The 26,483-nt window shown below is 40.3% G+C and overlaps 5 protein-coding genes and 1 long non-coding RNA gene across 10 annotated transcripts; 3 read left to right on the forward strand and 3 right to left on the reverse strand.

The window, feature by feature from the left end:
* The first annotated feature begins 2,014 nt into the window (after positions 1-2,014).
* LOC121746722 (protein JOKA2-like) lies at positions 2,015-5,044 on the forward strand. Its single transcript, XM_042140645.1, has 6 exons — positions 2,015-2,486; positions 2,820-3,412; positions 3,513-3,870; positions 4,101-4,250; positions 4,330-4,656; positions 4,751-5,044. Exons 1-6 carry the CDS (start codon positions 2,463-2,465, stop codon positions 4,850-4,852), a joined length of 1,554 nt encoding a protein of 517 aa, XP_041996579.1. The 5' UTR covers positions 2,015-2,462; the 3' UTR covers positions 4,853-5,044.
* Positions 5,045-6,067: 1,023 nt separating this feature from the next.
* On the reverse strand, positions 6,068-7,052 carry LOC121746724. Its single transcript, XR_006039066.1, has 3 exons — positions 6,956-7,052; positions 6,605-6,681; positions 6,068-6,512 (listed from the first exon to the last, which is right to left on the reverse strand). It is a non-coding gene; the product is annotated as an uncharacterized LOC121746724 (long non-coding RNA).
* A 1,624-nt stretch (positions 7,053-8,676) lies between these two features.
* On the reverse strand, positions 8,677-10,351 carry LOC121746723 (elongation factor Tu, chloroplastic-like). The gene has a single exon (XM_042140646.1). The coding sequence runs from the start codon at positions 10,228-10,230 to the stop codon at positions 8,821-8,823; it is 1,410 nt and encodes a 469-aa protein (XP_041996580.1). The 5' UTR covers positions 10,231-10,351; the 3' UTR covers positions 8,677-8,820.
* A 415-nt stretch (positions 10,352-10,766) lies between these two features.
* Positions 10,767-14,046, reverse strand: LOC121746721 (probable serine/threonine-protein kinase WNK3). 5 transcript variants are annotated; one of them, XM_042140644.1, is made up of 9 exons: positions 13,664-14,046; positions 13,459-13,496; positions 13,331-13,373; positions 13,152-13,249; positions 12,838-13,061; positions 12,602-12,759; positions 12,132-12,309; positions 11,913-12,047; positions 10,767-11,830 (listed from the first exon to the last, which is right to left on the reverse strand). In XM_042140644.1, the coding sequence occupies exons 1-9, from the start codon at positions 13,754-13,756 to the stop codon at positions 10,992-10,994; spliced, it is 1,806 nt and encodes a 601-aa protein (XP_041996578.1). In that variant the 5' UTR covers positions 13,757-14,046; the 3' UTR covers positions 10,767-10,991. The 5 variants fall into 5 exon arrangements, with proteins under 5 accessions (XP_041996578.1, XP_041996577.1, XP_041996576.1 ...); XM_042140643.1 differs by having other exon boundaries at positions 13,331-13,379; XM_042140642.1 differs by having other exon boundaries at positions 13,152-13,373.
* Positions 14,047-18,113: 4,067 nt separating this feature from the next.
* LOC121749195 (putative late blight resistance protein homolog R1A-4) lies at positions 18,114-20,801 on the forward strand. The gene has a single exon (XM_042143784.1). The coding sequence runs from the start codon at positions 18,114-18,116 to the stop codon at positions 20,799-20,801; it is 2,688 nt and encodes an 895-aa protein (XP_041999718.1).
* A 2,808-nt stretch (positions 20,802-23,609) lies between these two features.
* On the forward strand, positions 23,610-26,171 carry LOC121749196 (putative late blight resistance protein homolog R1A-10). The gene has a single exon (XM_042143785.1). The coding sequence runs from the start codon at positions 23,610-23,612 to the stop codon at positions 26,169-26,171; it is 2,562 nt and encodes an 853-aa protein (XP_041999719.1).
* Positions 26,172-26,483: the final 312 nt, after the last annotated feature.

The raw sequence follows: 26,483 nt of genomic DNA on the forward strand, positions 1-26,483 counted from the left end.
TTTGATTTGGATTTATGAAACAAGACAACACTGGTAAAACGTAAAAGCAACCTTACGTATCTATTCTTGGGAACTGATCGGCTATCGAGAGTTTCCGATACTCTCAATAATGGCTAAGGAGATTTTCGCCGTTCCCGCTTCCACCGTCGCCGTTGAGCAAGCTTTTAGTGCCAGCGGTTGTGTCCTAGACGACAAAATGACCAATCTCTCCGCCAAAAACATGGAAGCCAATATGTTACTTGATGATTGGGCAAAGGCGGACATGAGAGCACAAGAGCCGGATTTCGACTTCCGTGTAGAGAGTGATGGTGAAGACTTTTCCACCGCTGACGAGGTCGGAAGCGAGGGCGCTCAACAATATCAATAATGGGGGGGGGGTGAATGGCGAGCACGGGCGACCAAAAAGGTAAGCAAGGTAAGAGAACTACGTGAGCTTTGATTCCTCAATAAAATTGTGGATACGTAGGCAACTCAACTTAAATTTGAAAAGTTTAACTTTGAAAGTTTAAGTTGAGCTCAAACCCTTTTCAATTTTTTCCTTTTCCCCCCATTTCATGTTTTTTTTATTTATGTTCCGACGACACTTGTAAATTATATCACATTGTTGTATACTTGTATATGTATTATAAATTGTAATGTATCGTTGTCCGTTACAACTCAAATTCAATAAAATCGATATCATTTTCATCATATTCGTCTTATTTCAATTTAAATTATCCATTGTCTTGTTCCAATTTATTGTATAAGTCCAAATTTCAAATTACATAGCAAAAAAAACAAAAAAACCGCCAAAACCGAACCGGAACCGTGAGAACCGTCTGAAAATCGGCGGTTCGGAACCGGAACGTTGAAATAGCCTCACGGTTCGGTTCCGGTTCCGCCTTTCTCAAAACTGGAACCGGCGGTTCCGAACCGGAACTGCCGGTTTACTAACCGTGGGCACCTCTACCTCCAACTTTCTTGCCATTTTCTTTAAAAAAAAATCATGATTTTTTTAAAATTTATATACTTAAAATTCTTTTAAATTTAATGAGTAAATATTTCAACTGCACCCTTTCCCCATTTTCTTTAGAAAACGATTTTTGAAAAAAAAATAGATTTAAATACTTCAATTTTTTTAGATTTAGCAGAGTTTCTCCTCATTTAATTACTGCACCAATTTTGTTGAATTCCATTACATGAAACTAACTATATATAGATTTTTTTCAATGCATCAATTTTGTATCTGAATTACATTACATGCTACTGACTATATATAGATTTTTGTTTTCAGAAACAAATTGCCATGGAAAATGAAGGAATCTGAAATAGTATTAATTTATAACAGGAAAGATTATGACAGCTTTCACTCTTTCCCCGTTTTCCTTTAAAAAATGAATTTCAAAAATATTTTTAAGTTTGTATGCATGAAAAGTTTTAAGCAATAGAAGATCAGGCACAAGAAATAAATATATTCTAATATCAGAAGAAATAAATATATTGTAATAGTTAGATATATTGTAATAGAATAGTATTTTTTTAAAAAGCCTATGCAACACAATACAAATAGGCTGCCTCTACCACAAATTCTCGGTATATACAAATTGAGCTCATGTGATATTCTCATTAAGCGAACTTCATTTGTAAACGAAATAAAAAAAATAGCTACATAGACAGTCATTTTTCCTGCCCAAAAGAGTAAAATAGTACTTTCAACCAACTGCCACTTTAAAGTAGTATAGATAGATTTGCTCCAGGCCTCATCGGGCTGAGATTGGCTTTGATGGCCTAACATGAACCTTATTTTATCTACCAAACAGCCAAATAACACATATAACTCATATATCTTGGTCATATCTACCCTATCAAACAAGCACTTAATATAAAATTGACTAGTAGCAACAAAATAACAAACGTCGATAAAATCTTAACCTAATGCCCAAAAAATCAGCAAGAATAAGCCCAGCAACTGTTATAATCCGCTACTCCACATTGAGCCAGTCTATCCACGTCATCAATTATCGGCCAATTAAAAAGACAACGTCAGACGCTAACAAGGAAAAGATTTGTTTGGAAGAGAGAAAAGGATTTAAACAAGGAAAAGATTTGTTTGGAAGAAAGAAAAGGATTTAAACAAGGAAAAGAGAAAGGAAATAATATAGAAAAATTAGGCAATATTGCTAAAATAAGATCACACTATTCGTCATCTTCCTCCTCTATAAACATACATACATACACACACACAAATGCATTGCGTTGCAGTACCTCTCTCTCACTCGTTGAGATTATCGATAATTTGACGCGGCTAACGGATACGCGTGGATTGCGTGAAAATCTCTCTCGGATTTCGATCAAACTGATTTCAGATATTCGCTCTTTCGCCGTTAATTTCGTGTTTTTGTTGGAAAATCTGCGAATTTTGGTTTTATAGGGTTGAGGCTTCTCTTTGTTTAATTGGTGGCTTACCTGAAACGCTGTTAGCTATGGAGGATTCTGTCGTGATCAAGGTTTTATTTTTGTTACAAGTCCAACTTTTCTTTTTCTGGTTCTTTTTGTGTTCGTTCGTTGGGTTGAGTTACTGTAATTTTAGATGTTTGTTCGTTTTTATTTTTGCAACTTTAGGTGTATGGTTTAGGCTGTGGGATTTTTGCTTTTTAACGATTCTTCTCTGCGTGTCAATGACTGATTTTGTTGACAATCTGTGCTGTGATTTGTGTTTTCGTTCTCTGGTTATTTGAATCAATCGCGTGTTCTAAAATGGTTGCCTTATTATAGTAAGTATATCGATTTATTTATTGGTTTCTTGGTTTGAGTTCTTAATCATGTTTAGCATTCTGCAGGTCAAGTATGGGAATGTGCTTAGGCGTTTCAATGCCCCTATTACTGATGACAAACTTTTTGTGAACATGGATAGGCTGAGAGAGAAGATCCTTTCTCTCTTCAGCCTTGCTCCTGACACTGATCTGATGCTTACATATCTTGATGAAGATGATGAGGTCATTACTCTTGTTGACGACAATGATCTTCACGATATCGTGAAACAGGAGCTCGACCCTGTGAGAGTAACATTGAATGTGAACAATGTTACGAATGCGAACCAAACTTACTCTAATGTTAGTTATCCTCCTCTACCTCGACCAAATCTGATCACCAGAAACTCAGGATCTGCTGCAGGTGATGCTTTCAAGAAGGCAACATCAACAACCTGGTATCCTAAAAAAGATGATGTAGATTTGGGCTTAATTCGTCGTGTATGTGGCATTACACCACTGGAAAATATCTCAGCTGCTTCACCACATTCTGCTTCTGATGCAAATCCCTTTAGGGGAAGTCATGGTCAAGATGATAGCAGTGGGAGTTATTGTCATTGGGGGGTCGGTTGTGATGGCTGTGGCATAGTTCCTATAGTTGGCCCCAGGTTCAAGTCTAAAGTGTAAGAACTTATTTTGAGTCTATTTGTTTATTTCTTTGATTGATTTTATGCATAAGTTAATTTCGAGTTATTGTTACTAACAAGAGCTTTCCACTTGCAGGAAGTTGGATTATGACTTATGCCTAGATTGCCATAGTAAAATAGGGAATGACAATGATTATGTCAGAATAGACCGCCCAGAAATTGCTCGACATCATTTGCCATATTCACGGGCCAGGGACCGGGGTGCGATCCCTCGTGTTTTGAGATGTCTGAAGTTTGAACCAAGTGTTGAAAAGCTAGATAGTCGCTTCATCCAAGATGTTAACATATTTGATGGTGCTGTGATGGAACCTTTAACTCCATTTACCAAGATATGGAGGATGAGGAACAGCGGTACACTTGCATGGCCAAAGAAAACAAAACTTGTTTGGATCGGAGGTGATCAATTGACCGATGCAGAATCTATTGAAGTTCCGGTGAGTGGTATTCTGTCACACTTGATAAGGTTTGGAGGGATGACGTGGACTGTTAGGTTGTTGATTCTCTCTAACCTTGTCTAGTAGGAGTAATTAATTCTAGTTATTAATGTTTCTAAATTCTTGTGTATTTAGTCTCATTCTCATGATGTTCCCTTCCCTCTGGATAGCTCTGGTTGTGTGACTGTGTCAGGGAAAATCCTAATATGCATCTGGTTGCTGTTTGCCAGATTCCTGATGCTGGATTGCTGGTAGACCAGGAGCTTGATGTTTCCATTCATTTCATCTCTCCAAACCATTCGGGGCGCTATATCTCGTATTGGAGAATGGCCTCGCCATCCGGCGAAAAGTTTGGCCAGCGTGTTTGGGTCATAATCCAGGTTGACAGCTTTGATGTCTTTGACTATGTCACTGCATTTTCAGCTGACTTTAAGATTGCTTCTGTGTGTTTCTCCACAGGTTGAGGCTCCTGCTATAGAAGAAGAATCTCCTCGTGAGACACTCAGAAATTTGAATCTTAACTTGCCACCGCCACCACCTATCTTCAAGCTGCCGCCACCACCACCTCGTCGAACACCCATTGCTAGTATACCTGAATCTATTGAGCTTCGCAAAAAGAGTCTAATGGAGGATAAACTTCTGGGGGAACTTAAGGAGATGGGATTTGAACAGGTCGATCGGAACAAGCAACTCTTGAGGATGAACGGGTATGATCTCGATCAAGCAGTGGGTGATCTTTGCGGTGTTTCAGAGTGGGATCGCATCCTCGAAGAGCTCGAAGAGATGGTAGGCTCCCTAACTTCACCATCCTGTTTGCTTGCCTTACCACCCACATTGTTCAATCCGTGTTTCTTATAACAATTTTGCGTGTGACGTGTAGGGTTTTCATAACACAGAAATGAACAAGAAGCTGCTGACGAAGAATAATGGGAGCATCAAGCGCGTCGTCATGGACCTTATAGCTGGAGTGGAGGAGGTTTAGCAAGCATTGTTTAAGATCCACGTATATGATGGCTATGAATAAATGGTGTGGACCTCAAGGGGGCTTAGATTGTTCTAAATGCTTAATTTATGGTTTTTTTTTTTAACTTAGTAGCTATTTTTATATAAGTTTTTAACATTGATAGACATTGCTCTCTAGTTTTTGGTATCTATTCATGTGTTTATTGCTTCATTCTCTTTGTTATAGACATGCCTGATCGATATCACTTTGCTAATGGTCAAGGTATGGTGCTCTGTGTTTGTCTCCTAAGCTTGAGATTTTCTTCAATGCAGCACAATCATTAGTAGAATAACTAATGATTGGTTTATTTATTTTTTAAACAAAACATCAATCAAACAACAAGAATGAGTACACAAATGATGAAGAAAATTCTTAGCATAATGGTTCTTCAATCTTGTATTCCCTCCATCCGCAATTAAGAGTCGCGATTGAGTTTGATATGAGTTTTGAGGAATACGAAGGAAAGTGAGTGAAAAATAGTGAAATCTGGAATGTGTATTCTCATTTTTGTAAAATATTGATTTTATAATAAATTGAGTAAAATAAGTTAATCGAAAATGATGTCTACTTATTATTTATTGTAAAAGGGAATCAAAGACTTCTAATTGTGGATGAACTAAAATGATAAATCAAGACTCCTTATTGCAACTGCAGGCGTACGGATGGAGTATTTCATTTATCATGTCAGATACGAGATGTTGAAATAATAATTTATAATATTGATGTTGAGAAGGAGTGAAAATGAAAACTATCAAAACAATACTTATGTTACTGCGAATATCATTTTATGACGTTCATACTTTCTTGCTATTGTTAACATAATAGAATTATAAAATGAAACTTCGATGGAAATTATCTTTAAAAAAAGAACTAACATGGAAACTAAAGGCAAATATTTTATCTTGAAATTAAAAGAGAAATTAAACCTCTGTTATCTGAGACGTGTTTTGTTGAAGAGAATGTTTATGAATTATGACTTCATTACAATATGATAGCAGTATTAAATATTTAACTCTGCTAAGGGCATTTGTTTATTTAAATATGTATACATGAAACCGGGGAGAAAAAAATCTTGAGAAGAGACGAGGCTTATAAGTAGAGAAGCGTTAACAGAAGATTTGATGCTCAAGTAAAAGATGCAGTATGGAAACTACACCAATTAGACTAATAACACTATCATGGTGTTGATTGTCGTGGTTAAGCTTGCCTTAGTAGATCTTTACGCGAAAACTATACTGGGATTACAACTTGCTCACGGCGTGAGCCTAGTAATTCATGTATGGGAGAACATAGACGCAAACTAAGCGCACATATAAAAAAAGTTGAGTGGCCAGAGCTACCTGATTGTGTTGGAACTTGGATGATGTATGGACAAGAGAAGTGCATCAATACTTGCTACCATGTTTCCTCCCGTGACTACCAGCAGACTCGTACTGACAACAAGACTAGGAGAAGTAGCTTCATTTCAAAGCATTCAACATCGCACACACTTCATGAACAACCAAGAGAGTTGGGAAGAATGTGTTTGCTGGTGAACTTTTTCCTCCTCAGGAGGGAGTTTGCATGGATATGTGAAGGTCTTCCTCTAATGATCCTCGTGGTTGCTCATCCTCTATGGACACAACAAGACAGAAGAGTACTGGAACAAGGTAGCAAGCAACAAAACTGCAACTTTTAAAGATGCAAGTGATAGAATTTCAAAGGTACTGTTTCCAATCTATGAGTACTTACCATAGCATTTAAAAGCATACTTTCTCTATTTGGGGGGTTTTGCCACAGACTTGTATGACTCCCATTCACTTGTGCTTCTGCAAAGAAATTAGCAAAGTCTTCTTTCAAAGTTGTGATCAGTTCATCATGGAGGAGGCCTAAATGGCCGCCGGATCAAAATTCAAAAGATATGGCTCCTTCACTTTGCAAAAGTGGTTGCAAAGCAAGGAATAACAAAAAATTTGTGTAGTTTGTAGCTACTAGACATGAGTCATAACCTAAAAATGTAACAGGGAAATCAAAGTAAACAAATTGAAATAAACCAGTCTGGCATTTTATATCATGTGTTATACAACTGTACTTATTCCATACCACATAGTATCTGTTAAACGTACTGTTGTAGGTATGTGCATGTACTAAGAGCTTGGTGAACCATGTACGAGTACTATATTGCCTAATTTTGTGTTTGTTTTCTTATTTTATTACAGTTATGCTGTAGTTGACTTCTTTGATAATTTTGCGCCATTTAAGCCACATTTATAAACCCAAAAAAAATAAATTACTTAAAAGTAGAATATTGGTTTAACGGACAGCAATCATCCAGAGTCGCAACATTACCTTGCATCATCTCCCACTACTCCTAGATACATTATTCCAAAATACAATAACACAAGGAAAATGTATGGCAACTGACTAAAGAAAGGCATCAGATTCATTCATATCCAAAGGGAAAAAGAGGAACATCTTTTGCAATATAAGTACTTAATCTCTTACCACATATTTCTGAGGAGCGAAAGAGAGGGCTGCAAAATTAGGCCAAAATCATGAGCAGGAGCTATGACTACCACAGCAGCAGCTACTCCATGGATGAATATCTCGAACGCCTCAACAGAATCCAACGGATGCCGAGCATGATTGGGGACTGTCCCAATTACCCCAACGTGCACGAGGTTCTCAACAAGAAGCCTACGAACAAAGACAAAAACAAATATCACCAGAAGAACCAACAGAGTCCAGAGAAAAAAGTTCACTTTGCTGAAATAGATATGCAGGTGGCTGATGCTGGTAAGCATGGTGTGGAGGATAAGTCGATCGACGTGGAGGCAGATGGATTCATCAAGAAGAAGCACAAGGGGTTTGCACTTTGCAAATGGGACACCTTCAAGGTCTATTAAAGACTAAAGTTGACTCAGTGTCATGACAGGCTTACACATATTTATGTTTGATGATATCGCTTTATACTAGGATTTTACATAAATAAGATCTCTATCTTCTGCATCTATAGCTTGTGAAATTCTGAGTGGCATTTTCCAGTACTATACATTAGTAATTTAAACCTATCAGTTTTGTCTCTACTTCTTTATAGTTATGGTTTAGCCGTTTCGGGCAATGCATCCTTAGAGCATCCGCAATGGGCGCCCCATTGCTAATGCCCTTACTGTATCTTGTTTTACTACATTTAGCCTTTTTTTTCTTAGCAGAAACGAGATTCATAATTTCTTACTAGTCATAGCTCATCTAAGATTCAATTTCATGGTCAAGTTAGTTTCAGCTCCAACTCAGAGATGCGTGGGATTCATTTTCACGGTCACCTTAGTTTTCAGCATCCATTTATACATGCTATCTTCTAGAGATAGTAAAACCATAAAACAGTAAACAGATAATCTTATGAATCAAGATCTTAGTTTCAATCAGTCTGAAGACATAAATCGATAGCTCAACTAGGACTCCTCATTCAATTCAACAGATATACACCTTTTTCAGTTTCTGATAATCAAAATCTGAGGTATGCACCTTTTTGTGAAGATTTCTCCAAGCTCCACTGCCACAGTTGCTCAAGTAAAACAGATTCAAATTCATTTAATGACATGTCACTTGTCAAGAAAGAAAAGAAGAATTACATATAGGTATGCAAGTTCATCAAAAAGGCATCATAAACCTCATATAGATATAGTAAGCTAAGTGAGATAGAAGTGGTCTTATCTCCGTTCTCTTCTAGATTGTTTCATAAGATGGCACCAAATTGCTATTATATCAGAAGCAATCGAAACCAATTTTCATTGAATTATAATAGTGACACACTGGAGCTCAACTAATATGTAATGCAATGCATTAGAAATGTAACCTCAAAATCCCCCAATCCTATATTACAAATCAAGCTATCTTACAACCACTGGCAAAACTAAATTCGCAAAGCAGCCACAGAATCCCCAATAAACCTCAACTTATCTTTATATCTACTCGATAATCGACTGAATGAGACCAGCACCTACAGTCTTCCCACCTTCTCTGATAGCAAATCTCATCCCCTGCTCACAAGCAACATGTGTAATAAGCTCAACCTCCAATTTTACATGATCGCCTGGCATCACCATCTTTGACTCCTCATCCTGATCATTCATGATCCTGACCACTGCCCCAGTCACATCAGTAGTCCTCATGTAAAATTGAGGCCTATAATTCGTAAAGAAAGGGGAATGCCTCCCACCTTCTTCCTTCTTCAAAACATAAACCACCACCATAAACTTCTTGTGAGGCGTGATTGTGCCAGGTTTAGCCAGCACCATTCCCCTCTGAATATCAGCCTTCTGAATACCTCTCAACAATAAACCCACATTATCCCCGGCCACTGCCTCATCCAATGTCTTCTGAAACATCTCCACGCCCGTTATAATTGTGCTCCTCGTCTCCTTCAATCCAACAATGTCTACTGTATCCCCAATCTTGATTGTCCCCCTCTCCACCCTCCCAGTAGCCACAGTCCCCCTACCGGTGATCGAGAAAACATCCTCTATAGCCATCAAAAACGGCAAATCAGTCCTTCTCTGCGGAATGGGAATGTAGCTATCGACCTCATCCATCAGCTGATAAATTTTATCAACCCACTCATTCTCCCCTCTTTTAATCTTAGGGTTCTCAATCAAAGCATTCAAAGCTAGCAATGCAGAGCCAGAAACAATCGGAATATCATCACCAGGAAATTCATGCGTGGAAAGCAAATCCCTCACCTCCAATTCCACCAGCTGCAGCAGCTCCTCATCATCAACCTGATCCTGTTTATTCAAAAAAACCACCATACTCGGCACCCCGACCTGCTTCGCGAGCAAAATGTGCTCCTTCGTCTGCGGCATGGGGCCATCGGCGCCGGAGACGACGAGGATCGCGCCGTCCATCTGCGCAGCGCCGGTGATCATGTTCTTCACGTAGTCGGCGTGGCCGGGGCAGTCGACGTGGGCGTAGTGGCGGCTCTCCGTCTCGTACTCGACGGTAGCGGTGTTGATCGTGATGCCGCGCTTCAGCTCCTCGGGAGCGGCGTCGATCTCCTCGTACCTCTTCGGGGCGGAGTTTCCGAGGGAGGCCAGCGCCATCGTGAGCGCGGCGGTCAGGGTGGTTTTTCCATGATCGACGTGGCCGATCGTGCCGATGTTGACGTGCGGCTTCTTCCGCTCGAACTTTCCACGGGCGGCGCGGACGGAGAAGCGGCGGAGCGGGGCGGCGACGACGTTGTGGAATTGGAAATGGAAGTTGGTGGAGGGAGTGAATGAAGAGACGAGGGCGAATTTAGAGGATTTTGGGGAGGGGTTGGGGTTTGGGAATAAAGGTGTGGAAATGTGTGAGAGCTTTGCGATCGATGAAACGGCGGCCATGGGAGATTCTAGAGAGAGAGAAAAGAACTTTGTCAATTACGAGCATTTTAAAACTTGAATTTTTTATAATTGCAGTTTAAAGCTTCAACAATATAGAGTTTATAGTTAAAATCCCTAACGTTTATTACTTGCATTGCATGGATGCATTCCTTTTTCTGAATGTGAATGAGTTGCTTGTAAAGGCCCCCAAACTCTTACAAAATTGTAGTTTTGTCCTTCATACTATGAATAATTGCTTTACTAGTCCACTCATTAGAGCTAAATACAAAACCAACTGAACCATTTACTTAAGTACTCCCTCCGTCCCGCACTACTCGCACTTATTTCCGTTTTTGGGCGTCCCAAGTTACTTGCACTCTTTCCATTTTTAGTAAAAAATTTCACCTACAGCCGTCATTTTTGACTTTCCTATACACTCATTCCTTAATCTCCGAGCCGAAAAGGAAATGAGCGAGTAGCCCGGGACGGAGGGAGTATATGATGATCAAATAGCACATTTAGATCATTCTGAAAAGGGAAGGGAAGGAAAAAAAAAATGAAAGAAAACAACTTCCCTATACAGCAAAGTAATACAACAGACGCACAGTTGGAAGAACAAGATACATCTGGTAGCTTACATTACACGTTATTCTTCTATCAGCTGAACTTCGCTTCATCTCTGCAAAACAGTTGCAGTCGACATTGATCATGATTCATGATAATTTCCTGCAAACATCTAAAACTAATTTTCTTTCAAACACAAAAGAGGTGTAGCTTCTCGTTCAATTCGTGCCATATATCTTTGCGTTGCATACTCTAGTAATCCTGTGGTGACCCTCCTTTGGCACGTCCTTCAGAAGTTCCAAAACGGCTTCTTTGTGCATCAGCTTCAGATCGTTCAGCTCCTTGTACTGCTCATCCAGCACAGAGTCGAGTTTCTTTAGAACACTTTTGATGCCACCCGTGTCACTTCCACGTGGAGACGAGTTGTCTTTTTCTTCCAATTGGCGAGGATTCCTGTTTTCAGGTGGACCAAGGAGCCGGTGACCTTCATTAAATTGTAATCTGCTAGGTGCCGAATCCGGTTCCTGCTTGCTGTCATCTTCGTGATCAGAGTCATACTCCACGTGACTGAGAAGCGAAACATCGTGAGAGGTGCTATTATCTTTATGGCTGAATGGTGATTGTGACGTCACTTCAGACCAGGTGTCTCCAGACACGGTTGAATCAGCTGACATCAAGTTAGACGGCCCTGCCTTTAGTGGTGAGCATCCGCCACAAGCTTTGGGTGAATCAGACCAATATTTTCTACCCGAGGGGAGTCTTTCCAAAACAAGAGGGCCAGAGGGATGATTCTCATGCATCGTGGGACTGGAAGACATGTCTCCGTGTGTTCCAAGTACACCAAATTCAATCATTGTTTGACCATTAAAACTGCCGCTGTTTGCAGTTCCTCTAGGTGTCCAATCTGGAATGAGGGATTGGAATTCTGAATCGATCATATCAGCAATAACTGAGACGTCGTGATCTGTCAAATCCAGCTCTTCAACCATTTCACTAGCAACAGCAGTGGAAGTATCCTCCTCCACATCAAATGGAAAGTGAATGTTCCGTATATGACCTGAACGGGTAAAGCAAGTCACTGTGCATTCAATGACAAGAAGCACTAATTGCAGCAAATGGGAAATGGTGATATCAATAACCTGATGCATCTGCTATTCGAAGCTTCAAAAATATCGTATTATGGTCTTTTCTGTGACCCTGCAGTGTGAAGTCTCGACTACCCTCAAATCCAGAATCTTGGTTTGCACCAATGTCAAACCAGTTGCCATTATCACCTGCAAATACATATGGTGGAAAACACTTCCAATTATAACCAAAAAGCGAAATAGATTAGAATCGAATAAAGGCTAAAACTGCACCTGTATCGGTAGATTGTGGCCACATTGAAGAACCTGAACTTTCCTCATCAGATCTTAAGAAAGGATCCATCAGTAATTCTTTGGCTGACAAACGCTCAGGAGCTTTTGCGATGCATTTTTCTATGAACTCCCGGATAGCAGGATCCTTCACTTTCTTTAATGACGCAGGCTTGATCCCCTTTTAAACAATTAAAGAATTTAGTGAAAGGGACCTTTAGACTATCAAAGAATGTGTCCAGCAACAAAGCGAGAAACAGAGATTTCTTTAGTAATATTGTGTCATCTTCTTCGGTTTTATCCTGTTCCTGTATCTGGATATTCACTCCTACTCATCTTTCTTTTATTTTTCTGTAGTAACAGATGATAAATGCTCAAGGGAATAATTTCGGTATAATACAAGCTTCCCCTTAAAGCAGACAAACGAAAGATAAAAAAGCAAACTACAGACAGTAAAATCAATATCGACTTACCGCTGTCACTTTTTTGTATATCTGAGCAGCATTGGAGCATTCCACATACGGATACTCAAAGGTGACTAGCTCTATCAAGCACATACCGAAAGCGTATATATCTACAAGTTCATTGTATTCTTCCTCATACAGCTCCGGTGCCATGAATTCCGGAGTACCTATCTCAGGATCACATGTCACCTTAACCATAAAATTCAAGCATAACGCAAAATTGAAGTTATAATCAACTAACTTACCTATAACACTGTGAGCTGAACGAGCTTGCTGTAGGATAGCAGCTAGCCCAAGATCACCAATTTTCACCTCTCCTTGATTCCCATTGACAAATATATTATCACATTTCAAGTCGCGATGAATAACTGGAGGATCATGACGATGCAGATATGATAGCCCTTCTAAGATTTGCCTAGACCATTTCTTCAATGCCCTCACATCAACATGCTTGTGTTTCTTCCTATACCTAAACAACACGAAAACCAGTTCGAGCTTCTAAGCTCCCACTCAAGGAAATCAAAAGATTCATAACACAGCAACTGAAAATCCAACGTACTGTCTTAGAGTCCCAGACACGAAAATCTCAGTAATGAAGTTGATATGCTCGTTCTTTGCATCGACCCACGAGCTGTAAAACTTGATAATGTTCTTATGCTTGAGAGTTTTGAGCAAGTGCACTTCAGAAAACAACCTCTCCAAATCAACTGAATTTCTCAAGAGATCAGCAAGTTTCACCTGATTCCAAGCCACCTCTATGCCTTCCAACTCATCAAATGCCCTATATCTAAATTCCAACAGTAAATCAAGGATAAACAAAACTGAAATGAAAATTGTAAATCATCAAATCACATTAAATTCCATACACTTTTTTGAAAGCCCCCTTTCCTAGCACTTCTTTATACTGCAAAAAACAGCACGAACATAACTAAATTAACTAATTGACCTCTAACAAGAAAAGCAAACAATAAAGCTGAACACCAAAACACGAAATCACAACAACATTAAGGAACGAAACATTATCCAACTTCATCAACAAAATAATACACGAGCAAAAGAAATTGCACGAACCCGACCGTAGCGACCGGAGGGATCCACCTCGACGAATTCGGGCACAATATCGCAATCGTCCGATTCGGCCTCGGACGCCGAGTCTTGCACCATTTTCGTGCCTAATTCAAACGCAACCAATCAAGACGTAAACTGATTAAGATCTACTACTGAAAATTACTCCCTTTGCCGCAATCCGATGGCCGAAATTGTATTTTAATTCCAATATTTCGCGCTTAGATGAATGAAAAAGTAATGACTCGAATTTGAGAACGTATGAAATTTGTTGGGATTCAAGTTCGATGACGTAAACTGGATTTTGTTGGGTTGGAGCGAATCTACGTCCGTTATGCATATGTATATTTGACTCTCTGTTATCTTTTCTAAGTTGTTTGTTTTCATCGGAAAAGTATAATATTGAACTCTTGGTAAGTATTTATAAAACGAACGAATGATTAATTTATAAGAGCATTCACAATGGCGTCGAGCGGACCGGCTAGCCGATTCCCGGCGCTGGCCGATCCGCTCGCCGAACCATTGCAGCAGGCGAGCGCCAAATCGGCGAGAAAAACGGTGAGCGCACGCCGATTCCCGGGCGCTGGCCTATGCGCTCGCCGATCGGCTGACCGCCATTGCAGGCTCCCGATCGCGAGCGATCGGCCAACTGATTTTTTATTTTTTAAATTTAATTTTCGAAACACTATATATACGCGATTTGCACGTCATTTTCATTCGCACCACTTGTTTTAATGAGTTTTCTCTCTATCTTAATTTCTGTACAAGATCAACAACGCGAAATGAGTAACGCATGTGGTAGTGGTGGGAATGCTGAGGAGTACAAACGGCGAATTAACGAAGAGTTGGAGGCCTATACGTCCCATGAGATAAACCGGCTGATACAAAGGGTCTTGCAGCCGGCGGTACCTCGACCCGTTGTCCACCGCCGAGCAGTGATTGAGCTAGATCACGTAGCTGCACATCAGTGGCTATACGAAGACTACTTCGCACCGGAGCAGCGGTTTAACGCCAACATTTTCAAGCGGCGTTTTAGGATGAGCATGGCCATGTTTATGCGTATTGTTGACGCTTTGGAGCGTCGATATATGTGTTTTCGCTTCAGGCACGATGCGCCTGGCAGACGCGGCCACACACCTATTCAAAAGTGCACTACGGCAATCAGGCAGTTGGCCTACGGAGGCGCGACAGACATGTGGGACGAGTACCTCCACATCGGTGAGACGACTGCCCTTGAATGTATGAAGTATTTCTGTCAGGGCGTGGTTGAAATATTCCGTGAACAGTACCTTCGAAGCCCTACCCCCGAAGACTGCCAGGAGCTGATGCAGATGCACGGGGAGAAGCATGGGTTCCCGGGTATGTTAGGCAGCATAGATTGTATGCATTGGGAGTGGAAGAACTGCCCCGCTGCCTGGAAACTACACGACCGGCTACGAGGGAAAGAATCCCACGATGATCCTCGAGGCCATAGCCGATTACCGGCTGTGGATTTGGCATGCATATTTTGGGGTAGCCGGGTCGAACAACGACCTCGACGTCCTCAACTCGTCGCCCCTTTTCAACGAGCAGTGCCACGACGTCGGTCCCACCATCAGTTTTATCGCCAACGGGAACCCGCATGATATGGGCTACTACTTGGCGGATGGGATATACCCTAGGTGGCCCGTCTTTGTGAAGATGATCAGATGCGCATCAGATGAGAGGAAGGCTTACTTTGCGGAACGGCAGGAGTCGGCGCGACGACTGCATTGCTGATATAATGTACGCCTGTATTATCATGCACAACATGATTGTCGAAGATGAAGATGTACAACTGACTAGTTGGGCCAACGACGATAATGAAGCCGGTCCAAGCCACTGCGTGGCCGCCCCCAATGTACGAAGTGGGGTACCTCACGATGAAGCCGGCCGCCTCCAAGCACATGCCGACATGCGCCAAGTGGAAGCTCATATTCGACTCCAAAAGGATTTAATTGATGAGTTGTGGGAGCAGAGGACTGCACGTCGTTAGTTTTTTTTTAATTATGTAATTTTTTTAATGTACCTTTTTTAATTTAAATAAAATTATTGCATTTTCTCGTATCTGTGTCGTAAGCTGAATTCCGTATTTTGTATGATTGTTATTTTTATAATTTTGTTTATTGTGGCTAGCCTATGACTAGCCTATTGCTTGTCTAGTTGCTTGTCCTGATGATATGACAGGAAGAATTTTTAATGCTGATGATGTGGCAGGAGGAGTTTATGGCTAGACTATGGCTAGAGGTGGGAAATTATACCGAAATACAGTAATACCGAACTTACCGTACCGGAAAAATACTGAAAATACCGATTTTTCGGTATACCGCAGTTTCTGGTACGGTATGATACCGTACTTCAGTGTTTCGGTACGGTAACGGTATCAATTTTTCTATACCGCGGTATACCGAATCCACGGTATACCGAAACTTCGGTATATACCGAATCCACGGTATACCGATAGATTATTATTATATATATATATATATATTAATATTAAATATGTTGTAATATATATATTATATTAAAAAAAATTTAATACATCAATTAATACAATAAAATTAAACATTCAAATGATAATTTATTCAAACAAATTCAAAATTAACCTGAATTATTTTTTTATCAACTCATCCTATTAAATATAATAAACACAATAGCACATAACACCGAAAGAAGATTGGAAATACGATATCGGGAATATGTTTCAACATAGCACATTTGAAAGAATTTGTATTAACTCACACCATTTAGTATATGATTCTTTGTGTAATGTCATATTCCAAATATACAAAGTAATTAAAAATTTTATTTTATTCTTCGTCCCACTTCATAAAATGTCAATTAAAAATATGCGCAGCTGAAAATGAATCAAATCGTTTAATTAGTGTTTAATTCATTGTATGTTATCTTATTTTATATACTACTTAAATTTAAGGATGAATAAATAGGATACTGATCAGTCATTCTTAATTTTTAAAGAGAAATAAATGTCCAATTTAAATTACTAACTAGTGTCACGCCCGTGCGATGCACGGGTCATTTTAATTTCTTCATATTTATTTCATTTTGCGAAATAAAAGTTGTGAAATGATAAACAAAAGAATATTCGACATCCTCTTACTTTTGATTATACTTTTTCAATCACATTAACCCCACATAGACACAAGAGTGTGTTTAAATGCTACCTTTTCTTAAAAATGTCAATACGATCACATTAAAATTTCAACACATATTTGTGTTGACATTTTAATAAACTGTCTTGACATTTAAATATCAGACTTAAAATTAAAAAACATTTTAAATCTGTGAAAATATGAATTAACCGTTGAGTTATAACTGTAGGAGCAAGTTTACGTTGCAATAATTTAATATTGCACTGGTGAGACACTTTCTAGTCGAGATTCATTTCATTGCAATATAGCGACCCTATACACTTAAAACTCAAACCTTGAAACCTAAATCCTAAACCTTTAACTTTAAAATATACTCATCATAACCAACAAATGAGCCAAATTTTGATATATGTTGAATTTTAGTATTTTCACATTAAAAAAATATTATTTGCTAGTATTTTAAAAATTTATTCAAATCAAAGGAAGACCGTGCCTTGTTAATATTTTTGAGAATTTGTATGCATGTTTATAATGATAGATTGAAATTAAAGTCTAGGGGGAAAAAACTGAATCTTTATTTCATTACACTCGTAAATCTATTTGGAGATTTTATTTATAAGACCAATTATTACTACTATTGGTCTAAATAGCCAAAAATAATCAATAAGTACCTTCATTTTATCATTAACCACGATTATGTGATAAAATTTTGAATATATGTAATCAAAATAATCCATAAATATATATTAAAAGATACTTAAAGATCAACATCATCGGCAACAACAAATATAATATGATACTTGATAACATGCTAACCAAAATATAAAATTGAATAGAGTGATGGACGAATTACCGATAGCAAAAAATAATGAACAATCGAGAAACCAATTAGTAAATGAACAAATCAAGAAACCAATTATTTTTCGGTATACCGTTACCGTTACCATACCGTTATCACGGTACGGTATACCGTGATAACGGTATGGTAACGGTATCAAAAAATATCATACCGAATTTCCGGTATACCGGAATTTCGGTATACCGAAAATTCGGTACGGTATCGATATTGAATTTTATCATACCGTACTTTCCGGTACGGTATGCGGTATGGCACGGTCGGTACGGTATACCGTACCGACCCACCCCTAACTATGGCTGGCCTATAGCTGGCCTATTGGCATTATGGATGCTCTAATGAACACTTTTCTTCAAAAGGAGTATAGTTAACATTTTTTAATCGTAAATTAAAAGAAACCATTGTTTCAAAAACAAAAATGAAAAAAAAGAATATTTATATACTTTACCAAAAATTGATGGAGAAAGAGATGGGTGCATACGCCAGTGTGATTTCGCTCAAGCATACGATCAAACGTCTCCTAAATTCATCTCAAATCGTGTTAATTCCCCCGTCTGCAGAGATCTTAGAATCTGCAAGCAACGAGCTTCAGTCGTTGCGGAAAACTCTCATAAGATTGGATGGCGGAAGCAAGAGCAGCAGCAGGAAGAAGATCAACGCTTTTGACGAGCAAATCAGAGAGGCGGTGTACAAACTCGAAGATTTGCTCGAATCCGACCTATCAGATCAGATTATTTCACAATCTGATGAAGAAACCAGCGGGGATTGGAATAAATTCTCCATAAATCTGCGGGAATCTGAGCACGAGATTGTGGGCATCGTCGATGCATTGAAGGAGATGGAGCTGGACTACATCAAAGAATTAGATAATCCAGAAATTGAACAAGATGATGGTGATGAACCTATTGTTTCGACAAGAATTGATTCTTGTGGAAATGAGACGAAGTTGATTGGATTATCTGATAAATTTCTGGAAATCAAAAATCGGCTTAAACGTGTGGATGGGCTTCGTTTCGTGACGCCTATAACCGGGATGGCTGGAATCGGTAAGACTGCACTTGCTAATGAAATTTATAACGATTTAGATATTTCACAACAGTTTGATCTTCGAGCTTGGGTTGCAGTAGGTAGAAAATGGAAGTTGAAAGAAATCTTACTTGCGATTGTAGCTCAAGTTGATGCTAACATGGTTGAAATGATTATGGATGAAGAGGTGAGAAAGATTGGTGATTATTTGAAAGAAAGGCTGAAAGTTAGGAGGCATCTCATTGTGTTGGATGATGTGTGGGACAAACAAGTTTGGAACGAGTTGAAAAATAGTTTGTTTAAAGATGATGATAATAATGGAGGGAAAATCTTGATCACAACTAGGTTAGACCAAGTAGGTCGAGGTGCTAGCAATCCTGTATCAGGAATTGTGAAAATGAGGTTTTTGGGTAAGGAAGAAAGTTGGGATCTTCTTCGTGAGAAGGTGTTTGGAGAAGAGTTATGCCCTTATCAGCTAGAGAAGATAGGAAGGAAGATTGCCGAGAAGTGTGAAGGTCTTCCTCTTATGATCGTGGCGGTGGCGAACCTCTTATGTGGAGTAGAGAGGATGCCTGATTATTGGGATGAGGTATTGGAGAAAAAGAACTCAGTTTTTATGGATGCATATGGTGCAATATCAAAGGTTTTATATCCAAGTTTAGAGTACTTGGCTCAGGTGTTGAGGCCGTGTTTTCTCTATATGGGAGTTTTTCCTCAAAATTTTGAGATATTGAAATCAAAGGTGGTCATAATGTGGGCGGCTGAGGGATTTCCTGAGCCATTGGGATGGCAAACTGCAAATGAATATAGTGAGCATTGTTTGAGAGCTCTTAGTTACAATAATCTTGTTTTGCTTCATAAAGAAAGCACAATTTGGAACATTAAATCCTCTGGGGTGAAATCTTGCTTGGTTCATACTTCTGTGTGGCATTTATGCAAAACGGAAGCTAAGAAAAACAAGTTCTTCCATATGTTACATAAGTGTGGTGGTGATCTTGAAGAAGGTATAGAAGGCCAACGGCGACTGGTCATCCATAATAACATTTTATTTGCCATCAAAGATGTTCGTAACTTGATTGAGGATAGTTGTGCATCAACCGCTCGTTCTCTCTTATGTTTTGGCCCATTCTGTCGTTATCAAGTTCCCGTTTGTTTAGGCTTGAGGTTGTTGAGGGTGGTGGATGCTCTTACAATCCGTTTCTATGAGTTCCCGATTGAGGTAGTGAAACTGGTTCAGTTGAGGTACCTCGCCCTCACTTGTGATGGGGATCTCCCTTCTTCTATATCCAAACTTTGGAACCTTCAGTTCTTGATTATATCCCAACATCTTAGCATCAAGCCTTTTGAGGCTCCATCGTACATGCCTATGGAGATATGGCATATGAAGGAACTGAAGCATCTACAGGTTGTGGGAAGCGATCTACGAGATCCTTGTGGCGCTTCCTTACCAAACCTCTCAACACTTTTAGATGTGAGCGCTCTTTGTTGCACAAAGGTGATTTTTGAAGCCATTCCTAATCTAAGGAAGTTAGGAATTCAACTTGAGTCGGAGCCTGATGCTGCTGAGGCATTGAGTTTTCTTGATCAAATTTCCCATCTCAAAAAACTGCAGATACTCAAATGTGTAGTCGTGAATCCTGACCTAATGACAGAAACACTTTTCCATCCGCATCCGCATCCTCTTCCAACATCGTTGACAGTTCTTAAGAAGCTACATTTGAGTGGGTTGGGATATTCTTGGGAAGATATGAGTGTGATTGGATCATTGCCGAATCTTGAAGTACTCAAGTTGCGGTGCTATGCCTTTCAAGGTCGGACATGGATAGTAGAAGAGAAAAGATTTGCAAAACTTGGGTATCTCGTGATTGAAGACACTGATTTGGTGGAGTGGGAAGTGAGAGAAGGAGGCTGCCCAAAACTCTACTATCTGAGCATAAAACATTGCCATTTGTTGGAAGAGATTCATGGAAGATTTGGTCATAATTTTGGAAAAATTGAAGTTGTTGACAGCAACCCTTTAGTGGAGACATGTCTGAGGCAAATGATACATGGTTACTCCTCTCAACTGAAATTTTATGACCCCAGTATTTATATTCACTATTCATGGCTTGATAAGAAGCTGAAGTCATGACTCCCTAATTTATAACCATGTTTGTTTTCTTTGAGATATTTGTGTTTTATACTCTCATGTTTAAAAATTATTCTTATTTTGAAGCAATATTTGTATGTGTGTAACTGTGGATATAACGTGTAATTTGTTACTACTATACAGCGAGTAAATATTAGATTTCCTTATAAAATACTTTCACCGTTATTTTTCGGTCGTCGTAAAAAGTTGAGTGTCTCTAATTTGATAAAAATTGAAAAATGATGTTATTACCTCAATTTATGAAAAAATGAGTCGAAAGCAAAAGGTATATCATCTATGGATAACTTGAGTTCCCCATCACAGAAGGTAAAAAAGTAGAAATACAACAAACATTTTCAAAAACTAATTCAACCTGAAGTGATGTAAAATTTGAAGAGAAACTGTAAGACACACTTGACCAAATATGAGAGTTCTATTGATCATTCATCCAAACACAAAGTTAAATAATTCAAATATATTTTGGGATATTAATTTTGTTAATCGCATTCATTAAATCAATTGCATATTAGAAGCTTTGAAATGAGATCCATTAAAAAGCAAAATATACATCCACCTAATTAAAAGAAGATGGCGTATCAATTTGGACAAAATTAGTGATGTTTTTTTAGATTCATTCATCAAATTCAATAATGCAATTAATAATATGGAGAAAGCAAAGCTGGCCATCCGTTAGAGCATCCGCAATGGCGGCGAGCCCACCGGCTAGCCGATCCCTGGCGCTCGCCGGTCTGCTCGCCGAACCATTGCAGCCGGCGAGCGCCAAATCGGCAAGAAAAACGGCGAGCACACGCCGATTCCCTCGCGCTGGCCGAAGCGCTGGCCGATCAGCTGGCCGCCATTGCAGGCTCCCGATCGGCGAGCAATCTGCAAGCGGATTTTTTTTAAAATTTAATTTTCGAAACACTATATATATGCGACTTGCACGTCATTTTCATTTGCAACACTTGTTATAACAAGTACTCTCTCTATCTTAATTTTTGTACAAGAGCAACAACGCGAAATGGAGCACAACAACGAGCCTACTCCAGGGACGAGCGGGTCTCAAACCCCCACGGTACCCGTGGGAGGTGGATGGGGTCCGATGGTCAGGTACTACAACATGTACCCTTGGCAGCAGATGATGCCCAGGGGTGGTGTGCCGGGATGGCAGGGGATGCCGGGGGGGCCGGCGATGCAGGGCCAGCGATGCCGGGCGGGCAGGGGGTACCGGGTAGAGATGCCCACCGGTTCCGTTTCCAGCGGTTAACCGCCGAACCGGAACCGTGACAATTTTTTCGAACCGGAACCGTCGCATTTGGAACCGCGGTCCGGTTCCGGTTCAAGATTTTTGGAACCAAAACCGTCACCAAACCGCCGGTTTCACGGTTCCGGTGAGAAAACCGAGGCGGCAGCGGGGGCAGCTTTTTCAGCCGGTTTTGTCGGCAAAACCGACGGTTTTTGGACCGGAAACCGGTGGTTAATCGCGAAAACCTGCGGTTTTCGGTTCCGGTGCGGAACACGAGGCAAACGGTTTGTTCACTGAACCGGCGGTTCCGACGGTTTTTCGCCAAAACCGCCGGTTTTCCGAAATTCAATTTTTTTTTAATTTTGATTTTGAATTCAAATTCATCCATTATCCCCCCATTTCATTTTTTTATTTACGTTCCGACGACACTTGTAAATTATATTACATTGTTGTATGTTGTATACTTGTATATGTATTGTAAATTGTAATGTATAGTTGTCCGTTACAACTCAAATTCAATAAAATTGATATAATTTTCACCTTATTCGTCTTATTTCAATTTAAATTATCCGTTGTCTTGAAACCGCCGGTTTTGGAACCGTGGGCAACACTAGTACCGGGGATGCAACCCGGGATGCAGATGATGCCGGGGTGGGCACCTGGGATGCAGATGATGCCGGGGTACCCGGGGATGCAGGGGACGCCGAGGGGGACAACGTCTATCGCCCCAGTTTTGATTTTGTGACTGCTTCTTCGCACACATCGACCCCAGCGGAGACGCAGTTCACTGGGTGTAATACTTTCTCCTTAGAGGAGTTAGGGATAGATCTCGGGGATGCGGACACTCCCGTTCAAACGGGGGAGTAGGGCGGGGTCGGGGTGCGCCAAAGAAGAAGAAGTGGAAGAGGCTAGTCGGCGAGTCGTCGCAACTGGCTGGTCGGCGAGTCGTCAACAAACGCGTTCTCAGATGTGGAAGGTCTTAGCTGAATGAAGGGCGGCAACCGACCCCGAGGAGAAGAGTTTTCTCCACGCGATGCTCGTGAGTATGCAGGCCGATTTAACCTCCGCCGCGGCACAGGTGGAGGCCTCAGACGCGGGCTCAGATGCCGCAGATTTGGGGGTCCCGGATAGCGGCGACGACGGCGAGGAGTGAGGCGGAGGCGGGGGGCTCGTGTGTGGAGGAGGATTTTTTTTATTTATGAAATTTTTTTAAAATTAATGTACTTTTTTTAATTAATGTACTTTTTAAAATTTTAATATTATTATTGAGTATTCCCGTATCTGTGTCGAAAATTTAATTCCGTATTTTGTGTGATTATTAATTATTTATTTTTATAATTTTGTTTATTGTGGCTGAGCTATTGCTTGTCCAGTTGCTTTGGCAGGAGGAGTTTTTAGGGCTGCTGATGTGACCGGCGGAGTTTGTGGCTAGGCTATGGATGTGCTATTGCTTGTCCAAAACCATGGATGCTCTAACTATTATTGAGTTGACTGTATTCACTATTTTTCGTTCTTCTTCTTCATCATCATCATCATTCACCCTGAGCTAGAGAGAGGAACATAAGATGTCTTTTGCAGCGGTCAATTTTCTCAAGCGCGAGATTGAGGATCTTCTAACCTCTCATGGGAATTCGCTTGCTGCTCCATCTCGGGAAATCTTGCAATTCGCAATCAAAGAAATGGATTCCTTGCAACAAATCACCAAAAGATTTATACCTTGGAGCAGAGCAGATACTACATTCAAATATGAAGTATCTAGGTTAAATAATGAGGTCAAACAAATTGCGGAACAATCTGAAGAGCAGATTATACAGAAAATAAATCAAGGATTGGTTCAATTGAAATCGATGGGGGAGAAATACGTCCAACAATTGTACAACTCTCCGCCCAAGGAGGATGAAGAAGATGAAGGTGATGTTCATTGCGCTGAAAAGATGGTCGGATTAGTTTACGATTTCAATAAACTCAAACATAGGCTCAGAATCAGTTGGTTGAAGAGCACGCAGGTAACTGCCCTAGTTGGGATGGCTGGCATCGGCAAAACTTCTCTTGCTAGTAAGCTTCTCGATGATCCGAAAATGGAGGAACACTTCGACTGTCGTGTGTGGGTGACAGTAGGCAAAGAATGCCGATTCAAGGAGATTCCAAGGCGAATTCTGGCAGAGTTGAATGGTGAGACCGTTGTGGAAGGAGATGAAGATGTAATAGCTATGCGGTTGAAAGAGAGTTTGAAGGATAAGAGATACCTCATTGTGCTGGATGATGTGTGGGACAGATACATGATGTATCACCTGCATCCTTCGTTTCGATACGAGAGAAATGAACTGAAAAGTTCTCTACACGACGAGACAAATGGAAGCCAAGTCATCTTCACTACAAGGCTGCAGCAGTTGGATGATTATGGTTCTAGGCTTTCCACGGATGGGATGAGGGTGAGATTGTTGAACGATGAAGAAAGTTGGGATCTTCTCCGTGAGAAGGTGTTTGGTGAAGAGCCGTGCTCTTTCCAACTCGAGAAGATTGGGAAGAAAATCGCAAAGAAATGTGATGGATTACCTCTCATGATTGTCGCGGTTGCTAACCTGTTAGCCGAAGAGGAGAAGACTGTGGAATGCTGGGGTGAGATTGCAGCTCATAAGAATCATCCTATTTTCATGGATGCATATGATGATATATCAAAGGTGTTACTTCCAAGTTACAAGTACTTACCTCGCCTTCTGCAAATGTGTTTTCTCTACATGGGAGTTTTCCCTCGGAATTATCACCTATCACGATCCAAGCTCATGAACATGTGGAGTGTAGACGGATTTCTTGAAGAAAATGCAGATGAATCTCTATATCCTACTGCAGAGAAGTGTTTGGATGAGCTTGTTTCAAATAGCCTTGTCATGGTCCACCAAACCACCCTAGATGATTCCGGGCGACTAGGCGCTAAACAGATTAAAAAGTGTGGTCTGCATTCTTCTCTATGGCACTTGTCTAACCAAGAAGCTACTAAGATCAAGTTTTCATATGTCTTGAAAACTAGCAATGATGCTTTCGATGAAGGAGTTGAAAGCCAATGCAGGCTATCCTTCCACAACAACATTCTATTTGGCATCAGAGAAGTGTGTGAATCAGTGGAGGAGAAGTGTGCATCAACTGTACATTCCCTCCTGTGTTATGGGCCATATCAGAAATACCAAGTGCCAATATGTTCTGGTTTGGGATTGCTTCGGAAACTTGATGCTCTTACAATCCGTTTCTACGAGTTCCCAATGGAGGTTCTGGAATTAGTTCAACTAAGATACCTAGCCCTCACTTTGAACAGGGAGCTCCCTTCTTCGATATCCCAACTCTCAAGCCTTGAGTTCTTGATTGTCCATCAACATTTGAGCATCAAGTCCAGTGAAGGCCCGTTGCACCTGCCTAAGGAGATATGGGATATGAAGGAACTGAAGCAACTTCAGGTCATTGGCAGTGACTTGCCAGATCCTTGCGGCGCTTCCTTGGAAAGCTTGTTGATTCTTTCAGGTGTAAGTGCTGAGAGTTGCAATGAGGCCGTTTTAAGATCAGTTCCTAATCTGAAGAAATTAGGAATCCAGATTAGTTTGGAAGATGATGATATTGGTAGCCCCTTAAGCGTGTTTGATCATATTCCCCATCTCACCAACCTAAGATCACTCAAATGTGTCATAACAAATCCTGAGGTGGTTGTTCCCGTGCTCGCTCCAATGTCCATTTTCCCGCGAAATTTGACAAAGTTGAGCTTGAGCGGGATGGGCTATCCCTGGAAAGAAACGAGCAAGATTTCTTCACTGCCGTGCCTTCAGGTGCTCAAATTGCGAAGCTATGCTTTTCAAGGTCCAGAGTGGGAAGTAGAAGAGGGTGCATTCAGTTTTCTTACATTTCTTATTATTGAAGACACTGATCTGGAGGACTGGAAAATCGGACGGGGAAGCTTTGATGACCTTGAAACACTGACCATGAAACACTGTTACAATCTGGAAAGGATTCATGGGGAATTTGGAGGCTTTCTTGGAGGGATTAAGCTAATCGACTGCGATCCTTCATGTGCAGAGCAGATGAAGAAGGCTACTCAAGATTGGAAAGTAGATGTTCATTCTTCATGGGATGACAAGAAATGACCTCAAGCTCAATGAGAAGCGTTTTCATCTATCCAAAGCCATTTAAGTTACATGTAAAGTGAGTTGTTTATATATGATTGCTATTTTCAGTTGGCTTTCCTAGCAAATTCCACAGTGAAATATTAGAAAAAGATTACTTGATTGATCATGTGTTTGTAAAGGGGCAGTTACCTTCTGCAAAATCCTCATTTAACAATCTTACAGATGCAGGAGTGGCTCCTTTGTGATCTTGACTCTAGAGTTTCTTTGCAATTACTGAAAGGGGAAAGGAAGAAAAAGATACTTGAATTGTGATGACATTCTTGCTAACAA

The sequence above is a fragment of the Salvia splendens genome, chromosome 9, assembly GCF_004379255.2.
Source record: "Salvia splendens isolate huo1 chromosome 9, SspV2, whole genome shotgun sequence".
NCBI classification, from domain to species: domain Eukaryota; kingdom Viridiplantae; phylum Streptophyta; class Magnoliopsida; order Lamiales; family Lamiaceae; genus Salvia; species Salvia splendens.

What these genes read in the sequence shown, in the direction of transcription:
- LOC121746722 (XM_042140645.1), top strand. Translation starts at nt 2,463, where the DNA reads ATGGAGGATTCTGTCGTGATCAAG. An exon ending in CCCAGGTTCAAGTCTAAAGT is followed by an intron (nt 3,413 to 3,512) that starts GTAAGAACTTAT and finishes TTCCACTTGCAG; the next exon opens with GAAGTTGGATTATGACTTAT. An exon ending in CAGAATCTATTGAAGTTCCG is followed by an intron (nt 3,871 to 4,100) that starts GTGAGTGGTATT and finishes GCTGTTTGCCAG; the next exon opens with ATTCCTGATGCTGGATTGCT.
- LOC121746723 (XM_042140646.1), bottom strand. Translation starts at nt 10,230, where the DNA reads ATGGCCGCCGTTTCATCGATCGCAAAGCTCTCACACATTTCCACACCT.
- LOC121746721 (XM_042140639.1), bottom strand. Translation starts at nt 13,756, where the DNA reads ATGGTGCAAGACTCGGCGTCCGAGGCCGAATCGGACGATTGCGATATT. An exon ending in GCCACAATCTACCGATACAG is followed by an intron (nt 12,048 to 12,131) that starts GTGCAGTTTTAG and finishes ATGTATTTGCAG; the next exon opens with GTGATAATGGCAACTGGTTT. An exon ending in TCGAATAGCAGATGCATCAG is followed by an intron (nt 11,831 to 11,912) that starts GTTATTGATATC and finishes TTACCCGTTCAG; the next exon opens with GTCATATACGGAACATTCAC.
- LOC121749195 (XM_042143784.1), top strand. Translation starts at nt 18,114, where the DNA reads ATGGGTGCATACGCCAGTGTGATTTCGCTCAAGCATACGATCAAACGT.
- LOC121749196 (XM_042143785.1), top strand. Translation starts at nt 23,610, where the DNA reads ATGTCTTTTGCAGCGGTCAATTTTCTCAAGCGCGAGATTGAGGATCTT.